General features: G+C 36.7%; 3 protein-coding genes across 7 annotated transcripts in view; 2 read left to right on the plus strand and 1 right to left on the minus strand.

Moving 5' to 3' along the window:
- Nucleotides 1-21,428, plus strand: part of klc1a (kinesin light chain 1a) — a 137,303-nt gene that overhangs the window by 37,066 nt on the left and 78,809 nt on the right. For 2 of the 4 annotated variants that reach the window (XM_082154002.1, XM_082154003.1), the window contains exons 16-17: nt 802-865; nt 2,237-4,675. The exons of 1 other annotated variant lie outside the window; for it this stretch is intronic. In XM_082154002.1, the coding sequence (XP_082010128.1) occupies nt 802-865; nt 2,237-2,302 (130 nt within the window). In that variant the 3' untranslated portion in view covers nt 2,303-4,675. Of the gene's footprint in view, nt 1-801; nt 866-2,236; nt 4,676-21,428 lie in introns of those variants that run through there. One more of the 4 variants, XM_082154004.1, reaches the window with a different exon arrangement.
- On the minus strand, nt 2,599-14,179 carry ttl (tubulin tyrosine ligase). Of its 2 annotated transcripts, XR_014201625.1 has the most exons (8): nt 13,521-14,179; nt 12,412-12,490; nt 11,939-12,171; nt 11,699-11,834; nt 11,321-11,590; nt 10,161-10,304; nt 8,916-9,373; nt 2,599-6,948 (listed from the first exon to the last, which is right to left on the minus strand). XR_014201625.1 is itself a non-coding variant. In XM_082154011.1 (7 exons), the coding sequence occupies exons 1-7, from the start codon at nt 13,771-13,773 to the stop codon at nt 9,190-9,192; spliced, it is 1,299 nt and encodes a 432-aa protein (XP_082010137.1). In that variant the 5' UTR covers nt 13,774-14,179; the 3' UTR covers nt 2,599-9,189. The 2 variants fall into 2 exon arrangements, 1 of the variants encoding a protein (XP_082010137.1); XM_082154011.1 differs by having other exon boundaries at nt 2,599-9,373.
- fignl1 (fidgetin-like 1) lies at nt 16,363-20,230 on the plus strand. Its single transcript, XM_082153992.1, has 2 exons — nt 16,363-16,505; nt 18,143-20,230. The coding sequence occupies exon 2, from the start codon at nt 18,160-18,162 to the stop codon at nt 20,143-20,145; it is 1,986 nt and encodes a 661-aa protein (XP_082010118.1). The 5' UTR covers nt 16,363-16,505; nt 18,143-18,159; the 3' UTR covers nt 20,146-20,230.

A 21,428-nucleotide genomic window follows, 5' to 3' on the forward strand; every position in this document is an offset into this window, starting at 1 on the left:
CAACTGAAATAACTCAAGCAGTAGCCTAATATTACATTTAAAAAATATATTTTTCAGTGTGTAATGAGAGAAGTGTCAAAAAACAGATGACTAACGTAACACAGTGGCCATGTACACACTGTAAAGTTATAGGAGTGACAATTAAATACTGGAGCGAATTCCCAAAATGATCATTTTGTGTGTGTATGGAACAGACTCGCTCCCGAAATTGTGATGATTGACACGTGATAACCACCGCAACATTCTGGCGTCTCGAGTGTTTGGTATACACTATTTTTGATTAAAGGTAGGGTAGGCAATTTACAGAGCAGCTAGCAATAGCAAGTTAGCTTTAAAGGCATGAGATCCCACCCTCCCTTTAGAGCCTTTCCAAAGCCACGCCACCTTCAAAACACATTAAGCGTCACGAGACGAGACACGTTAAACTACATGTCTCAAAGCAAATAATATTACAATAATAATTAACTTAAACAACTTAAAGAGCTCTGACCTGTACTATAGACCAGATTCATTATTAATTCGTTAATTAGGTTATAGAATGCGGTTGTCACTCCTGTAAATTACTGAACACCGTGTGTACAAAACAGAAAACTGAATTTAGCTGCAGCGTGTACATGGCCAGTATGTCATTGCATGTCTTTCCACTGTGGTGTTTTTATCTTAGTCCACATAGTAATAAAGTAACATCATTGAGTGATTGCTTTTACATGTTTTAACCCACACATACCCATCCCTCCGTGACCCCTCACACCTGCCCTTTGACCTAACTGACGTGCTTGCATGTGGCTCTCTCGGATGCAGCATGAAGAGGGCCAGCTCTCTTGGAGTTCTCAACCAGCCGGATATTCCTGTGGGAGAACTCAAAGTAAGATGACATCTTTCTTTTCTGCTCTTTCTCTCTCCTGACATCTTTGTCCTCAGTTTCTCTCAATTCCTTCTGCTCTCTTTATTTATTTATTTATTTATTTTCTGGCCCATCTGTCTTGCACTTTACTGTCTTTCAGTCTCATACTCTTGGACACTGTTTTTTTGGGAGAATCTATTATCAACACAGCCACAGCTTTTTCATTACCATATTAACACACATTAATTAACTGTATGTGTGAGATCTCGGTGTTCACAGACTAACACATCTGATTGTGTTTGCTAAAATCTCCAATAACCACTGATGGTCTTGGGTTATAAAATAAATAAACACTTTTTTGTTAGGAAACAATCCTGACGTTCGGCTAATGCATTGTTATTTATAATATCTAAAGAGATTCATATAGACGCCTTAACGGTAGTATTTCACATTATCTTTTTTTTCCAGTTCTTTGGTCTGAATCTATACAGTCTTTAAGGACTGTAAAGAAAGAGAAATAAAAAAAATTATTTTGATTTTTTTTAGTCTAAGTTAGCTTTTCAGCTATCTATATGCTAACATACTCTTAAACGTTTTATTACATTTTGTAAGATATTTTAAAATGCATCAGTAAACTAATGTCTCAATTTGTATTCATAGGCGTGTCCAGCTTTTTGTCTAATCAAATGCTTTCTAGAATGTGAATGACCCTCCCCCTAATACCACCTGTCACCAGCTAGCATTAGCAAGTAGCAAATCATTGTTTACAGAGTTGTCAACTAAACCTCAGGTGTGTCAGATATTGTACACTGTCTAAGTAAGTACATTTGATGAGGAATAAACTTTATAGCTGGTATATATTGTGAATGGAATCCAGACATTCTACATTCAGAATGGCATGTTTCTCTCGTGACAGTATGTCATCATTTACTGTCATGAGAGAACCATGCCATTCAACTGACCCATGGGGAGATGCAATAATGATGTTTGTTCATTTAGACAATCGTTCCTTCACAATTACACTGAATTCAGCTATTTTTGTCCAGTGATTTTTAATAATAAAAATTGTTTTGTTTGTTTGAACATTTTACAAGCTGGCCGTTTTACATAACTAAATTTACATAGACAATAAATCATCTTTCACCCAGACTGCAAGATGTTACACTTGTATTAGCTAAACAGTTAAAACAGCTCTTTCTTTTCTTTTTTAACATGACTGTGGGCCTTTTTTGCCCCCATTAATGTGTCCTGGCAAAATGTCAACTAATAAAATTTTAATGTGTGAATTGATAATGAGATTAAATCATATATAATGTAAAATAGACTCATCCTGAGCGGCCTTTCGATCACTTCCTTCAGGATCTCCTGAGCTCAGTTTATTGTATCTTACAGGAACGAAATAATCGTCTAAGGATGACGCGGGACCTGAGTTCCAGCCACACTGACCTGGCGCATTGACGGTCTGCAGTTGGATGTCCCAGGTACTAAGAGGTCTCATCATCGGGCTGACGTGGGCTGTGTTTAGACAGGACTACCTTCTCCGGAGGTTACATTTGCTCTCGAGTCTTTGTATATGTATTTAATTTCTGGCAAGTTAGCTGTGGAAATTATGTTAAAAAGCTCAACCAGAACCAAAGTGCACAACAAATTTGAGATTGTTCTGCAAAGATGAAAATTTGTGGGGAAAAAAAAAAATCTAAGAAAAAATAGATAATGCTATTGGGACTCGGGTTGAGACTAGACACTCTAATGACTTCTTTTTTTTTTTTTTGCTGCTTTCATTGGATTTTTCTTTGTTTTATTTCGAGATGCACGTTGATACACAGTTTTTATTGATGATTATAGTGACTTGAGTAACATAGGTGTGCATATTTGACTGTTTATAGACAAAATTGTCCCATTTTCCCTCTTTGCAACTTAATATTCTGCCATTGATGAGATTAATGTTGTTTATACCTTGAGTTACACCAGAGGACCATGATGCTTCTGTATAGAACTGATACAATCAAACTTATTCCCTTGATAAAGTGAGAACTGCACCGTGTTAATGAAGGTCTATGTTTACATGAGTGATGGTTCAATGATGCACATTTTTTTATTGCTTTTAAGAAGTTGGAGGGACAGGCCTTATTTTTCTATTGGGTTTTTTAACACAAGGAAAAGGAAAAATCCTCCCTCATAGTAAAAAGAAAAAGATTTTAGATGGTTTACGCTGCCATGGTTACATAAGAATGTGGATTAAATCTCAGGACTGAAAGAACAGATTCAGTATGCAAAGTAACACTGCACTTTGACTGATCTCATAGGATAATGTTACACTTATCAAGCCATTAAATGTTACGAAACTAAATTGAGTTGTTTACCTCTGTTTTATCTATCGCATTTGGTTTATAGATGCTTTCGGTTGGTTTAAATGTTTCGACTGGTTTTACTTCAGTTCTTACACCACCATAATATTTGCTAATGAGGTCTGTAAGCTGAATATTGAAGGTTTTCATGAACAATAACAGCAGGAAGCCTTTGTCTTTCTGTTATTTGTGAGGTAAAATCAACAGTATGTTATCTCGCATGGAGTTACAAGTACTGCTACTCCAGATAAAAATGCACTGGAATATGAATTCTGTCCCCAGATGTTTTACTACAGTACCTGTTTGAAAGCGTGCGTGCCTTGTGAGTGCCTCGGGCAGGTACTAATGAATGTGGAAGTTATTGATTTTGTGTATGACGACAGAACATAACTCTTTAAGGTCAAATGTCAGTCAAGATTTTACTAAATACATACTTTTTAATACTGTGGTCAAATAAAAGCCCAATATATATATATATATATCAGTGTATCATGTCAAGGATTTGTGTTAATATAGTGCACTGCTCAAATGGCCTTCTTGACTTTGTTTCTACTTTTTTTGTTCTCTGTATTCATGTAACTCTTTCATTATAACCTTTCTATTGGTGTAATATATGATATTACTGCCTGATGCGGTAATTAATTCATCATGTGTGTGTGGATAAGTGTGTTTTGTCTGTAAAACGCATGTTAATTCTCTGCATTGTGACAATGTGCAATAGGGTAGCTGCTGTGTGTTGGGTGGATTTGATCTCACATCCAATGTTTTACTGACAAAAGCTGGAATATCCACTCGGCTTGTGTGTTTTAGTTGTCTTTACTCTAAATTAATAAATATATCATTTGTATTTTTATACATAGAGTATCCAGTTGTGTTATGTCACTAATTTGAGCTTTGCTACACACTTGTGGGACTAAATGTGCCCTTCACATGTTTGAATTTCATTTTCAGACTGTTTATGTGTGATTTATATGCGTTTTTTGACTGTTGATCAGTTTATGTTCAATTTTTTGAGAGGGTTTCTCACTCCCTGAAGTCCGAGGTTTTTATGCTAAAATCCATATTCAATTGCATAGTCTTTACAATTTGATGATACGATAGGACTCAAAGGTTCCAGTTGAATTTAACTAAAGGCAATATAGCATAAAAAATATTATCAAATTTAGGACAAACCCTGTGTGTAGTAGCAGGGACTGCTGTGACCTGTATAACCCTGACATATTTATTTTTGTGGTTATTTTTGTTGCATTTCTACTGTCCGTCTCTGTCTTCTACCACTTGTGTTCATTCATGTTTTGTATTTTGTTGTACGTGTATGTTTCTGTGTGTATCCTGAATTTCGCACTGGACTCGTGTATCTTCCACTTTCTCAGGCTGCCGCTGTGCTGGCTAAACTGCATTTACTGCCGTGTTTGTGGTGTTACTTATAATATCGTATTGTATGGTGTACATATACTTGAATAAAGACAACATATGTACTCTACTACTGGAAGATTGTGTGGGTTTTAGTTCCCCCTGTTGGAGAGTCGAGTGGTTTCTATAATGGTGCCTTTTCCCTGTCAGTCTATGTATTACCTTCTTTATGGGGATTAGTGTGGCTGATATAGATATACATTGTAATAGATATACAGTACAGGCCAAAAGTTTGGGGACATTACTATTTTTAATGTTTTTGAAAGAAGTTTCTTCTGCTCATCAAGCCTGCATTTATTTGATCAAAAATACAGAATTTGTTTTAAATATTGTGATATATTATTACAATTTAAAATAATTGGTTTTCAATTTATTATACTTTAAATGATCATTTATTTCTGTGATGCAAAGCTGAATTTTCAGGATCATTACTCCAGTCTTCAGTGTCACATGTGACATCCAGTCTATCACATGATCCTTTAGAAATCATTCTAATATTCTGATTTATTATGAGTGTCGGAAACAGTTCTGCTGCCTAATATATTTGATGAATAAAAGGTTAAAAAGAACTGCATTTATTAAAAAAAATAATAATATAATAAATCTTTTACTATCACTTTATCAATTTAACACATCCTTGCTGAATAAAAGTATTGATTTATTTCAAAAAAAGAAAGAAAAAAAATTACTGACCAGTAGTGTATATTGTTGTTACAAAAGATTTCTATTTTTAAAACATTTGCTGCTTTTTTTTTTTTTTTTTTTTTTTTTTTTACTTTTTATTCATCAAAGTATCCTAAAAAAGTATCACAGGTTATGAAAAAATATTAAGCAGCAGAACTGTTTCCAACTTTGATAATGAATCATCATATTAAAATGATTTCTAAAGGATCATGTGATAGACTGGAGTAATGATCCTGAAAATTCAGCTTTGCATCACAGAAATAAATGATAATTTAAAGTATAATAAATTGAAAACCAATTATTTTAAATTGTAATAATATATCAAAATATAAAAAAATAAAAAAATCTGTATTTTTGATCAAATAAATGCAGGCTTGATGAGCAGAAGAAACTTCTTTCAAAAACATTAAACTTTTGGCCTGTACTGTACATTGATATAGATATACATATACATCTTTATAATCTTACAAGGCACATTTTTAGGTGTCTTTAACTACTATGTACTTGCATAAAAAAATGGTAGGTACAATGTACTTACTGTGTTCACTGTTTTGCAAAACTTAATTACTTGCAGGTATTTTTTAATGCAAGTACAATGTAAAAGCATGTACACAAGTGCTTTGTATCAAAATATCAATTCAAATGTTAGTACATAGTAGTTAAAGACACTTAATATAAAGTGGGACCATCTTACCTGGAACACAACAGAGAAGAGAAAATAATTTTATTAAATAATGTACTATTAACATATCGCACGTGACACACAGCTACAGGTACCTGGATGGGAAACTACTTTAGAGCTGTAGAGTATAATAGTAAGGAATAAACAGGCTTTATGAAAATACGAGGATAATAGATAAATATAGCATTAGTAAAGTTCACAATATGTACTTTCTTTTAAAGACTAAATGCTAATTTAGAATATATAGGAAACAAATTTATTGCACAGGATGGATGCTTTTATTTGAACAACTTAAATACTTTTCAGGCTTTTACTAATCCAACATAGTAAAAGTATATTTTCTTATTTTCAATCGGTCTAAACAACAGTAACAAATACAGCAAACTAGACTAATAACATACATTGCATTGATCTTTCCTCAGGTACAGGAGGAAAACAATTACAACAGCATTCCCACATTTCACAACTTAAATCAAACCAGTAATGTTCATATTCTGAACAGCTGTGAAGATATTTCATCACACTGATCTTTGGCTAGATGATGTTTTCCCTCATTCAGGCTACATACAACTGCCTTCAGGTTTCTTAAAAAAATAAAAGATGGTACAGCAAAGTCTTTATGTAAAAATTAGACACTACAAAAAAGACAAGCAACGCAAAGATGCATAATAAAACTTAGATAACTGCTCTTAGTAATAGGATTGATGACTACAATGTTTAAAAAAAATGGCTTTCCTTCAATACTTTTCCTTTTAAATTCAAAGAGATGCAATACTGTTTAAACTCCTTTTCAAGTCCTTCCTCTTCTGCCAAACAACATAAATACTGATATCAGAATATCACACATTCAAACCCTAAATTGCTGCTTTCTTCTTCATCAACTTGCCTGTGTCATCTACATCACGACAGTGTACAGATCAATCCCTCAGAGCCTGCTGTTAATGAACCACACCGATCACAGGAACACTCAGTCATATCTGCATGCACAGTAAGATGAAAGAGGTCATAAACCTGTGCAGATTAGGTTTAAGAAAATACATTAAATGACTATCGCTGCACACAACCCGATCGCCAAGCGGCCCGTATTGTGTGATAAAAAAAAAAAATCCAAAGAAAACTTTGTGCTCTGCTACGCATAAACCATTTCAGCAGTGTACAGAAATATAAAACAAGAGTAGAAATTATGCATTCATCTTAAAGGAATGGTTCAACCAAAAATGAACATTTCCTTATTATTTACTCACCCCAAGGCCATCCAAGATGTATATGACTTTCTTTCCTCAGCTGAAGAGAAATTATAGTTTTGGAAGACAACATTACAGGATTTTTCTTCATCTAATGCAAGTGAACGGTGCTCAACGCAGACCATTTTTGACGTTCCAAAAAATCATATTTAGGCAGGTTCAAAGGCCTCCACACAACCCCAGACGACGAATAAGGGTCTTCTCTAGCAAAATGATGTCATTCTCAGAGAAAAATAAAAAAATATATACTTTCGAACGCATGTGGAGGCCTTTGAAGCGGCCTAAATATGGATTTTGGACAGTCAAAAATGGTCTAAGCTGAGCACCATTCACTTGCATTAGATGGAGAAAAATCTTCCAAAGCTTTCATTTTTCTTCGGCTTAGCAAATCATATACATCATACAGGAAGTCATATATCCATATCTAGGACATGTTTTTTATGTAAAAAGTAAAAACTCAACTATTTTTCTCTATGTATGTATAAAGAGCCTTGCTTTTAACATGCTTTGACATGCAACATCTTTTTTTTTTCATTCAGAAAATGCAACTCTTGACAGAGTTTGGAATGAAAGAAATAACTATTGCGAATAACTATTATCATTTATCTACTGAGTCGTGAATGCTCATGACAAAACAAGCAGAAGGCAGTGCTTCCCAATTCCCAGATGTTCTTGATTGCCTGTCACGAAGTAATTATGAACCTAACATGTGTCTCTACAAACAATAACAGAATCAGTGGGAAGACTAAATCTGGTCTCACTAGACAGAACAGTAACATGACAATAAGTATGCAAACAGATTATCTTCTGCTACTTCTACCAAATACTGTCATAACATCACAACCATGTACACTACACTGCAAATCATAAATATCTGAATCTGAAAAAGATTCTTTCGTGGTTTAAAAACCACTTAGTACACTGAAGCGAACAGCACAAAACGCACACAAGAGTCTTATAGATAATACAGTTGATGGGACACATACAGATGTAGAAAAGGCCATATTAGCTTGTGGAAGTGGGTGTTGAGAGAATGTGAATATGTAAGGCACTAAAGTCTCAAATCCATCCTCCATTACATCAAGGTGCCTGGGAAAGTCCTGAGGAGTCTCGTTGACGCAACAGATCTGGGGCATTGGCTGCTTCCGAAATCGCATACTCTCTTGAGTAGGTACTTATTTTGAATAAGTAATTACTTCACGGCCGCTAAAAAAATATGTTTTATATAGTGTGAATGTGTTGTTGTTTTTTTATTTTCATGTGACCTACTAGCGTCAGTTACGTCGCTTCACTGCCATTCACAAATCCTCTCCCGTGGCCTCATTGGGATAGTAAAGTGTCCATCGTATGCACACTTCAGAATCTCGCCGTAAAGTAGTAGGTCATCTGGGTACTTTTTGTCTACTCTTTTATGAATACTGTGAATTCGGACATACTTCTTTTTTCACATACTGTTTTTTGCCCACTATATAGTAGGGAAGTATGTGATTTCGGATGCAGCCATAGAGGAGCTGAACCCTTCTCTTTGGTTGCCACTCCTCCTTCAAAAGTGTGCTCGCAAAATCAAGTCTTTAAGTGACGTACAAGTGTTAAACTCCTGGACAAACAAAGTCTTGATTATAAGTGTACATGCTTGGCTTTAGAAACAAATCACTCTTTTCTGGGTAATGCTACACTGGCATGTGCAGGATTCTACTCACCTTCCAGTCTTTACTTTGGAAACTCATGCTCTCTGTATTTCTGTGGACTCTTCTGTGTTTGCTTTAGAAATGATGGATGGAAACGGGAAGAGTTACAGAGGTGACCCCATGTACCTTCTGTCCTCTTCAGACAGAGATCCTTCAGAAACCCTTGTATGTTCAACCCTAAGATCAGGTGTAGACCCTTACGCCTCTCAGATTGGTTGATGATGTTTTCGGGTAGGACTATAGGGACGGGGTTTGCATGGCAACGACAGCATCCTGCAACAGCAATTTATAGTTTGATGAATGGGCCGAACTGATGGGGCGCTCTGATCTTGGGTGAGGAGCAGGAGTTGGAGGAAAGAGATGGAGAAGTGGAGAACGGAGGCGAGGATGAGAGAGCATCTGCGTTTAGAGAGAACACTGTGGAGATGGCCACATCCACGATGCCTTGACATAGCTCAGCATAGAGTTTCCTACAAGAGAGAGAAACTTTAATATCAATTTTAAACATTTCAACTTCATAACAACAAAAAGTTTTAGCGAGTGCAACCATGGTCCATTTAATGGAGTGACTTATATAATGCATATACAAAACATCAAGCATGCAAAATATGCACAAAGCACACACATTTTGTTAAATGCTTGATTTTGATTGGTTGAGGAACGTTCTAAGGTGTGCAATCATGCGCAAAAACTACAAAGGAGCAAGCAAATAAAAATAACAAACAACAGGATAAAAATAATAAACTATTTCCATGTTTTCCCCCATGAAATTACACTATATTAGCTATGGCCAGCTCTCTTTCTCTTGCTCTCGCTTTCATACGAACACACAAACAAACAGTACAGACACACAGACGGAAACAAATAAAAATGTTACTTGGGAAATAAAATAAAACTGAGTTACTTGCCAGATGGGGAACCGCTACATTACATGGTTTAAAATGATTTGTTAGACCAACAGTCTGACCCTAAATGTTTAATAGATGGTAGATGTCATCATGTTGCAACTCACACTTCTTCTAACAACTTTTACCTCAGTGTAAAATTCACCATTATACATTTAGCTAGGATGCTTAAAGTTTTTTTTTCTCCCAAAACTCCTTGTGGTGACATACTATACATGGGATACTTTATGCATTAACACAACAAATGTGAAAATGAGAGACAAAATCATGATTGCTTTTCAAATATTTCAGACAGTTGGAAGATACTAAAACAAAACATTGTGGACATAACAAAAGAGAAGTGTGTACTCACTGTGCACAGGCAGGCGCCCCATTTATCTCAATTAGCCAGACTTTAAAGCTCTCGTCCAGCATGAAGTCAAAGCCAAAGAGCTGGAAGCTCTGGTAGGACAGATGCTTTGTGCTGATGGCTGGCTCGATGCATGTGAGACAGCTCCTGTTGAGACAAGCCACAGGATTTCAGAGGAAAGCTACAGTTAGTTAGACATACACTAATGCACATATATTGGGGTGCAAACATCCGAGTTAATTTTTATTTTATTTTTTGCATTAAAAAATCATTTGAAAATATTGAAAGAGTTTTTAAAAGTGCTGTTTAATCGATCAATCACATCTAACATAAAAGTTTGTAAATATATATACACACACATATATACACAAACATTTATATATATATATTATATATATTTTAAAACTTTAGATGCGATTAATCGATTTGACAGCATTACTTTTAAAAAGTTTAAAACAAAGAAATATTACGTAAAATTTGAAAGAAATAATTAAGATTGTAGATCATTATCTTTTTCTATGAAAGATCAAATTTTTTGACAAACTTGTGAATTCCACATCAGCTTGAGTGCTGCCAAAATGCATCTAATTGTTTTTTTTTATTATTTTTCAAAACTTCACTTATTTGTTAAGTTGTAATACAACAATTGCAACAGTGTTAACTAAAACTAAAATGATTAAAAATAACTTATTAATTGAAATAAAGCTGAAATACTATATCAATTTACATTGAAAACTTCTTTAGCAAATAACTGAAAATAATAAGTTGATAAGTGATAGTACTAAATGATAAGTTGAAGTACTAAAATGACTATAACTAAAATTGACACAAAAAATTATAATAAAATGACGAAACAATTACTAAAACCTAAAAAAAAATTTTTGAATTAAAACAGAAAATATAACTCAAAATGATAGTAAATACTATTGTAGTATAGAATACTACTAAAATAACACTGATTTGTATGGGGAAATATTTGTATTGTATCAGAATATAAATATTTGTATTAGTAGACTCAAACTTTTGGACCCCCACTGAACATCTCTGACAAGAATCAATTGATTATCTTTGAGAAATAAGTTCTTATACAACTCATTTGCAGGCACAGATAACATGCAATCATTATAGGTGAATTTGACTGAACATTTTCAGTATAGGAGCACCTGATAATATGCTTGATCTGAGGTAAAATAGATGTTTCCATGGCGAGATTGTGTGTGGTCAACAGGTACTGTCTGAACTCATCAAAGAACATCTCGTTGCCCTCCTCATAGCGGCCGTAGTTCTGCGAATGCTCTTTCTGGATGCAGTGATTCGTCAGGTGACTGGTCATATCCTGGAGATCTGAGCTGTTATAGGGCTCAGAAGATGTCCTCAACACACCCTCACGGTACAAGTAGATATTGTACTGATGGTCTACAAGCACCCAACTCCTACAGACGAGAGAATATCCATCGACTTTAAAAGTACTTTGACTTAATTAGGATGGATCATAATCGCATCAAAACATTCAGCACAAAGGTTTAAATAGCTCATCTTACCTTATATCAAATTTGCGATGTCCTGGCTCCAGCAGCAGTGGTTTTTCCAGATACTTCTGAATGACATGCACTTGGCCTTGATTATCGATGAACTCAAGCAACTGGTTTGCATCATGAGATATCAATATACCTGCACCTGAACAAAGATAGGGACATTATCACACTATCAAATCATGTACTAAGATTGCATTCTGGCATCTCTCTTTCAACTTCCCATTTTGGACCGATAGAAATTCGTACCTTTTGCACCTGCCGATGATTTGGCGATCCACACCGTTCCCTCTCCGCTTTCTTTTCTGGAGTTATATGAAGCTAAAAAGACCTCTCGCTCATCTGTCTTTGGGTTGCTCTTCATGTGGCCGATGCCATTGGTGGCCGGGGCCACTGGGGTGTTGAGGTTGGTTGGGTATATGATGTAAGACTCAGGGAACCAGTTACAGGAGTCCTTTAACTCTGGACTGGTCTTGATAATCCTAAACAACAGACATGCTTTTATAAATAAAATTCACAACTGAAGATCTGCAGAGTTTATAAATCAATAGCATGGATGAAAAAAGGAAAGTGTGCTTTGAAGACATTACTTAAGTAAGCATTAGCTTAACAGTATCATTCCTAACATCACTTCAAAGCTCTCATTAACATCAATTACTGTTATACATTTGAATGGAGGAAGGGAACTTAATTCATCTGGTATGAATAAATAAACAGCCTACTTGACCAGTGATGCTTTGCGACAGAGTTTATCGGCTCCTCTGAAATAATTCACCAGCTGCATCAGTCCTGGTTCATGACCTGTAGAGGACACAGCAGGGTATCGGACACTGAAATGTCGAAATATTGAGCGGTGACGGCACTGTCCTGCAGCTAAAAATACTTTAATCAACATTTTTGTAGTTCACCACCAACAGTTATGTACACACTACCCCTAAATGTTTGGATTTTTTTTTTTTTTTGAAAAAATGTCTCTTATGCTCACCATTTATTTGCTCAAAAATAGTAAAACCATTATGTTACTTAGCCTAACTGTTACAGTTACAGTTAACTGTTTTTATTTTATTTTAATATGTTTTAAAATGTGATTTATTCCTGTGATGACAAAGCTGAATTTTCTGCATCATTACTCCAGTCTTCAGTGTCACATGATCCTTCAGAAATCATTCTAATATGCTGATTTGGCGCTAAATTATTATTGGTGCTTAATTATTATAAATGGATCTTATTATTATCAATGTTGAAAACATTATTTATTTATTTTTTGCAGCTTAATATTTTTGTAGAAATAAATAGAAAGTTCAAAAGAACAACATTCATTTGAAACAGAAATTTTATAAATGTCTTTACTGTTACCTTTGATCAAATGCATACTTGCAGAATAAAATTATTAATACTAATATTAGTAATGATCTTATATATATATATATATATATATACACTTATTAATTAATTTAGACATATTTATCAAATACTTATATTAAAACATGTTGAAAAAAGTTAATGTCAGTGTTATTACATGTTATTACTACACAGTTACAGTGATACAGATCCACTGGGATGCATTATAAAGCTGAATCTGTGTGGTTATTGCTGCTGGACACAGCAGTGCATTGTTTTATCATGCATTATCATAAATGTAACAGCTTGTGCTGTCCATAGTCTCCAAAAAGCTGAAAATTAGCACGGGTTAGATGAGATTAATTAACTTGCTAAAACTCTTGACTTAACTAGAAATATGTAAACAGCATGGGATTATAAAACAATCATATAATTATTGCATTTTGAGTTGGAAACGCATGTCAAATACGCAGCTCTTTAAATCATTTACCCAGTCGTCCAAAAGGCAGCCGATTTCTCTCTCCCAGCATTAAATTAAACCGAGGATTGTCCTTCTTCAGTCGTTTCCATTTTCCAGTAGAGCTGAGGATCCTGGCGACCTCAGCATACACAGTACTGTTGTCATCTCTCAAAACAAACGTGTACATTGGTGAACTCATATTCCTGTCTTCTGCTGACGAACACACACTAGCTAGCCGACTAACGTTATCTGTCTCCCAACAAAGTAGCCTGAAACCGGACATACATGACCTCCCTTCTGAGTTGTTTGGCACAAATAAAATCAATATCTTTATAAGAAATGATCTAGCTATACTCCCGAACGAAAAGCAGGGTCGGGCATCTGTACCCGCAGTCGCGTGGCCGGCGCGAGGATATTGAATATTAGGGTGTGACTCTTGTAGGATTTGGCTTCTGAATTCTCGCAGCTAACAGTCTACGCTAGCTTCATGATTGTCTATGAACAGAAAATATTAAAAAACAAAATCCAGCAATACGCTACAATTACAGAGTCCAAGAATAGCGGTCGACTATAGCTATGCATTTTAATTCCTCGCTTTCTGTGAACTCGTCTAGACTGTAGACATCAGTTTAAATCCCCAGTTGAAGCCTTTTATCCCAACACATTCATGATGTGACGTACCGCTGGGAGTGGAGTGAACGCACGCACGCCGGCCGCACAGATTTGTGGGTATTGTAGTTTTATGTTACATTTGGGAATAACGTCACAGCTGAGCTGATTTTCAACTGCACGATTGATATTACGGCTGATAAAGACAGCATATAGTCTGTGTTAGCAACAAATAATTAGCAACATACTACATTTATCCTGTTTTGGCTTTCGTTCAAACAATTTTCATGATTTTCAGATAAAAAATGGAAGGCCATTTCGACCACGTAAGGAAAAAAAAAGGTTTTATCACAAAAAAAAAGTCAACTATGACATCAAAAGTCGAAATGATGAGTTACTAAGGCATAGTTATAAGCTTAAAAGTCGAAATAATGATATATATTTTTTATTCATTGTCATGATTCTGATTTTCTATTACATAATTTCGATTTCCATTATGACTTTAATGTTAGAATTATGATTGACCAAAACGTGATTTTTTTTTTCTTTTTATGGCAGAAATGGCCTTCCATAAAAAAATAAGCAAACTTGTTACCAGTTATGTTGAAATGTCAGTTGAGCCATTCCACCGAAAGGGTGACATTTGCCTGTTGTAATTTTTTTAAATTAAACTAATTTATTATCTTTTTTTCAACACTGAATCTAATAACACACACATTCCACTATTCAAAATGTATATTGGTCAATCTCAGGTAACTTTATTTCATTTTTTACAAGGTTTCAAAGTGGGAGATGGAAGCATTTTTCTCAGTCCTGTTACCAAAAATCAGGTGTCTTTTAAAAAGTATGTTTTTAAAAAGGCAACTAATTTCTTTGTTTTACTTTCACAAAAGTGTTGATTTTTAAGAAATGGTAGGTTGCATGTTTAAATAATTGACATTTGTCACTAAAAATCACAATATATGCACACAAGGTGTATAAAAAAAAAATGCAAAGCCATTTTTTCATTTTAAAGGAGACCCAAACCTTAAATTTATAAATGTTTTTATCATGTAATTAATTAAACTGTTGGATAAATGATAAACATAACACAATTGAGAAAATCAGTGGTTTAATTTTATTTTTTAGAGAAAAACTATTTAATAACAGGAATGAAAATTGCATAACAGGAATGAACGTAACAGGAATGAACGTAACAGGAATGTATCCGGACATTCCGGTGTGTGTGTGTGTGTGTGTGTGTGTGTGTGTGTGTGTGTGTGTGTGTGTGTGTGTGTGTGCGTGCTTGTGTGTGTGTAGCTTGTGTGTGTGTATAGCTTGTGTGTGTATAGGTTGTGTGTGTGTGTGTGATAGAGATTTATGAAGGAATGTGCTTGTTTGTCACAGCCAAGAAGCCATGTTTTTATTCATGTTTTTAATTAAACATTTAAAATTTGCATTTAGCTTAATGTGCGGGACACTTTGCTTAATAATCAAATGGATTTTAGAGTTAATTTTCATGCATTTTTATACAATATAATGTCCTGGGGACAGAAATGTCACCCATTCTGTGGAATGGCTCAGTTACTACAGCACTTTTTTTCCCTTTTTTAAAAAAAAACATGCTGCAATATAAGAATACATTATATAAAATACTGCCTGATAAAGGCTAGAACAATATTTCAAATTCTCAAAGTGAATGCACACTTCAGGCACTGACTGATAGGCCTAAATGTAACTAGCCTATTAAAATGAAGTAAATGGATAAATGTTCAATTGCTTCTGCCATACTCGTCAGTTAATGTAAATAGGCCTATATATTTATAATTTCCTGTGGATCCTTTTCCTGGGAAGATCTGATGTCAACATACTCATATGGCTATATCTGAATTTCATTTAAAAATATATTTGCCAATAAAAAGGTATTGCACGTGGTCAGCTGTGGTTAAACCCTCACTAATGACACAATCATGAAACTGTTCATTAAGATTTGGTTCTCTAAGGGTTTGTTTGTGCATACTTTTACAACGACCATGGCATGGGTTCAGTTGAAATGTTTAGTTTTATATTAAGTCTGTGTGAGCAAGAAACATAATTTTTTTACATTACCTGTCTTTTGTTCAGTGTTGGGCTCAACACTGTGTTCAATATAACGACTAAAATATAATACAAAGAAAAACGCGAACCTTTAGTACAGGCCCTTAAATAAACGCAATGCGTGTCTTTCTCCAGGCGATGGCGCGCGCGATCTTATTACTGAGCAGCCGGAAGTTGCTGGAGCGCGCGCCGCACATCAGCTCAGAAAAATATAGGAGGCGCGAGGTGTAGTCAAAGTTATGGTTGTTGTTTTGTTCCGTATCGTTGTTTAGACTTTCAGGTGTTGCTAAACCTTACAGCATTCACACAAGAAAAACGTTTAACCCAGAGGTAGGTTACAACTTTCCTCACCCAAAATAAATGCAACACGTGAGTGTTTGAAGCTGTATTTGTGATTTGTGTTCCAGCTTGTCAGCTCACGTTCTGTTTTTAGATTAAGCTACATTGTCCTCTCTATCTGAACGTCCTACACATATTCCATATATGTGTTGATACCCCTTGAGACATTATTCGTAAGATCGTTATTTACGATCATTATATGGATAATGTGGATTTCGACTATCACGTAACTGTACGTAACACGTTACATACTGTAACATTGTTATAGGTTTGCTTAAAGTGAAATAGTAAAAGTAACTTTCAGAAGTTTGGTCACACATCTCATTCTTTGTTCTTAACACAATTCACGTTTTAAAATAATAAGTCGTCAAAACAATGAAATAACTCAAAAGTAGGCGATAGGGATTGTGTAACGTTACAGATCAACATATAAAATCTAGCTTATATTTGAGCTCTGCTCACTTCATTCTCTTAACCAACTTCATGAGGTTTTATACACAAATGAAGTTGTTCACATCTATGCTCTACTCTTGACTAATTGAAGACTTTCTTCATTATCTGGTCTAACTCATCCCAAAAAAAATTGTTTGGAAAGAATTACAACCATTTGCAGACTTTTATACATGGGTATTTCAGTTGTCTACAAAACTATTTTCAAACATTTAAGACACAGAAACTTTTTTTTATTGGAAATTTTCTCAGATCATCAGAAACATTCAGTCAAGTATGTTCACATGTTTGACTAGTAACGTTACTGCACTTTGTACTCTCTCTTATGCGGTCTCTCTCTACAAATTGAATGCACGAAAACGAGAGGAACAAAAAAGCTTACACTGGAATTAAATATGTAACTTTATCTTGGATTTAAGGCAATAAAAGAGGCTATATATGTATATAATTTTTTTTCATTCAGGGCCGTTATATTCAATTTTGTGCAATTTATTGGTTACTCTCGTAATTTATATTTTATAAATGATCGTCTCATTCACCAAGACAGTAGGCCTGAGAAATACAGCACAAAAAAAAAAATCTCAATACTTTTCTGCCTTTTGACAATATCTGATTGCAATATTTATGTATTTTATCTGAAAGGGATTAAACATATAATACTGTTTAAATTGATCAAGGCTTGTTTCCCACACTGTTCATTTCTTAAATGAACACAGGGAAGAGTGCTATTTTTAATTATATGCACCAGTGCAATTATACCTAATCATAAACATGGGCATTTACTATGTAGTTTTTTTAATACATAAAAACTGTGACAGGGAGTTTTGACTCGATTCACTGAAACACACAATTTGATTGGATCTCAGAAGTTAATTAAAGGAAGCAAACTGATTGTAACACTGTTTTTGTAACTGGAGTTTAAATTAGAGACTATTAAAATGCTTTTGTCTTAAATCTTTCATACTGGAAAGTCCAGCTTTAGGAAACCTAATTGGCACATAAAAAAAAGTGGATTCAAGTTATATTGAAATTCACAATGTTGCTTAACTTTTTATATTGCCTGCAAAATCATTATTTCACCTGCATTATCATCATCACCCTTCAATAGCCCTATTGTTGTGTGGTACTTCTCTACTTTTATACATTATTAATTGATCCTGTGCCCACTTCTTACGCAGGCTGGAGCAGGCCAGGCATGAGCAGAGCACACCTGGACGAGTGGCAGAGGAGGTCCTTTGACATTTCGTCTGGCTCTTGTACACCTGAACAGACGGCGGATGCTTATCGGGCACACATCCTGTCCATTCAGTATGCATGGGCGAGTGCTGAGCTCTCTCCGGCTGGAGCTGCCAGTCTGCTCAGGACCTACTCAGAGCGGTACGCCTCAGCCCTGGACTCAGACGACCCACGCACCGGGCTAAACAACTATGCAGAGAGTGCCCTGCACTTGGCCCGCAATCAAAAGAACTATAGCGACAAATGGGAGTCATCCCTAACGTCCGAGAATGTGTTCAATCTGCCGTGCGTGCAAAGGATGATGCAGGCTGGGTCAAAAGAAGGCGCTCTCTCTGTAGATCCAGCAGATGTTAACATTACTGTTGGTGGTGAGGTCGGTGGGGGTGGGGAGAAAGGCAGTGCTCTCTCTGGTCCTCTTGGATTTAGACGAGAGCCTTTGGCTCACTGGCCCTCTGCGCCTCCACCCAGAGCTGAGATGGGAAGGGGGATCATTAACCCACTTAGCGGTGCTGCGGAGTGTGCCAGAGGACTTGAAGGATCCCTTCCGCATTTGACCCTGGCACCAAATGCTCCAAAAGCTCCAATGGGATCGCCTATGTTTGGCCATAACTATTTCAGTTCCACAGGCAATTCTAGTGTGTCTCAATCTAGTGTGGGTTGCACAAGTGGGTCCAATGTGCATAATCAGCCAGTGTTCTTTTCTTCCACAAACCCATCCAAGAGGAAGAACTTCTACAGCTCAGGAAGTGAAAGCAACAGAAGTTCATTCCCGTCACAAGGAGGGAGTGGACGGAGAGGAGAAGAGGGTGTCAGCACTAATTTTAGATCAGCACGAGAGCAGTTCATCGTTGACCAGCAAAAAAAACATTCCCATCAGGGCCAGCGAGGCTCTGGGGCCAACGTTGCTTCAATCTCCAAGAAATGCCTTGGGGCACAACGGCCTCGTGGGGCATCCTCCAAATTCATCTCTCCCATGCCAAGGCAAGAAGAAGAGACTTACTCGAAGGACAACAAACCACAAGACACGGAACCTGTTGATGAGCGTTTAAAGAACTTTGAGCCCAAGATCATTGAACTTATCATGAGTGAGATCATGGACCACGGTCCCCCGGTAGCTTGGGATGATATTGCCGGCTTGGCGTTTGCTAAAGCCACAATCAAAGAGATTGTAGTGTGGCCAATGTTGAGGCCTGATATCTTCACCGGTCTTAGAGGTCCACCTAAAGGTATCCTTCTCTTTGGTCCTCCAGGCACCGGTAAAACACTCATCGGGAAGTGTATAGCGTGCCAATCCGGAGCCACTTTCTTCAGCATCAGCGCCTCGTCGCTCACTTCAAAGTGGGTCGGGGAGGGCGAGAAGATGGTACGGGTGCTCTTTGCCATCGCTCGGTGCCACCAACCTGCAGTCATTTTCATCGATGAGATTGATTCCCTTCTTTCTCAGCGCACAGACGGAGAGCACGACTCATCCCGTCGAATTAAAACGGAGTTTCTCGTCCAGTTGGATGGAGCTGCCACCTCAGCAGAAGATCGAATCCTTGTGGTTGGTGCCACCAACCGGCCTCAAGAGATTGACGAAGCAGCCCGTCGTCGCCTGGCTAAGCGACTCTACATCCCTCTCCCAGAGGCTGAGGCTCGACGGCAGATAGTGGCCAACCTCATGTCCCATGAGAAAAGTCAGCTAATGGCAGATGAGTTGGAGAAAGTGGTGCAGGGAACAGAGGGGTATTCGGGGGCGGATATGACGCAGCTATGTCGCGAAGCAGCCCTTGGCCCCATCCGTGGCATTTGCCTTAGTGACATTGCTACCATCACGGCAGAACAGGTTCGGCCAATAATCTACAGCGACTTCCAGGAGGCTCTCAAAACAGTGCGGCCCAGTGTCTCTTCTAAAGATCTGGAGCTATATGAAGATTGGAACAAGACTTTTGGCTGTGGTCGCTGAGCGCATGTGTTGTGATTATACTAACTGAGTTTTATGTTAGTATGACTATGGTGTTGGGTTCATTTGAAATAAATGGTTGATTTGTCTTGGGTCTTTTTCATCTTTTTCATGAACATGCTCTTTTCAGAGCGCTGTTATTGTGACTGCAGAAATGTCAGTTTTGTTGCAGTTTCAGAATGAATATGACTCAAAACAGCACTCATGATTAGATAAAACTGAACTTTTTACTGTATTCATTGCCTCAAAATTAGCATACCGCAGTTGTGTCTTCCTGAAAATAGTTTCATCATTTAGTGGAGCTGTTTTCCCTGTAATATAGAGGAAATGTGCCAAGTTTGCACTAAAAAGGAACATGGGGTCTTGAATGCGTTTCCCTCTGAATGCATGCACTTATCCAAAGGGGAACTGTCAGCTAGTACAATGTTCAGCCAGCCCTTCCTTCAGTGTGTACAGAATGAATTCAACGGCTCTCCGTGTTTACCTGCTCTCGCTTCTGTAGAGACAGAGTGTTAGACACCTTAGGGCCAACTCTCCCATTGTGTTCGGTCTTGGTGAATGGATTTGGAGGGGAAGTTGGGCAACACTGCAGGCATTCTGGTCTCATGATAAGAAGTACCCACAGATCAACTCTTGCAGTGCTCTTCCTGTTGCTAAGCCAGTGCGGTCTCGGACCACATCTGGTAAACCAGAGGAATGGCTTTGTGCCTTGGAAGGGGTTTTAAAGGTGGACTCTTCATCCTCCTCCTGGAGGAAAGTTTGTTGGGTTTGTTTTTTTCGCCCCTAGTTAAACATCATGTCTGTAGAGGACGGTGTTCATCTGATCTGTTTTCAGTTTATCTATCTGTCTGTCAATATTTCATAAATCAGTTCCAGCCCGGTCACCAGCCATGCACCTCACAAAAAATTATGCATTATAGAGAATAAGCAGATAACAACTGTGGCTTGATGCATTTACTGTTGATGGATGGAGAGGAGCATTGTGGAGCTCTAATTGAGTGGCCACAGATGGCATGAGGAATAAAAGTTGCTGGTGCAGTGGTGAGGAAACTCACCCAGGCCAAATTACAAAGCAATGAATGAATGGTTTGGGTCAGGTTACAAAATATAAATCATTTTTTTTGCAAAGCTCAGAAGGATGCAGCTTTGAATTGATTTGTTTTTGGATTTTTAGTTGTACTTTTTGAATTCTGTCACTTTATTTGATTGAGACTAGCTTCCCTGAAATGTTCTTTTTGTTTGGTGTTTTTATGCCTCTGCATTAGCATTACGTTCTCATTGGCAAG

The sequence above is a fragment of the Leuciscus leuciscus genome, assembly GCF_965113295.1.
Source record: "Leuciscus leuciscus genome assembly, chromosome: 22".
Classification (NCBI taxonomy): Eukaryota; Metazoa; Chordata; class Actinopteri; order Cypriniformes; family Leuciscidae; genus Leuciscus; species Leuciscus leuciscus.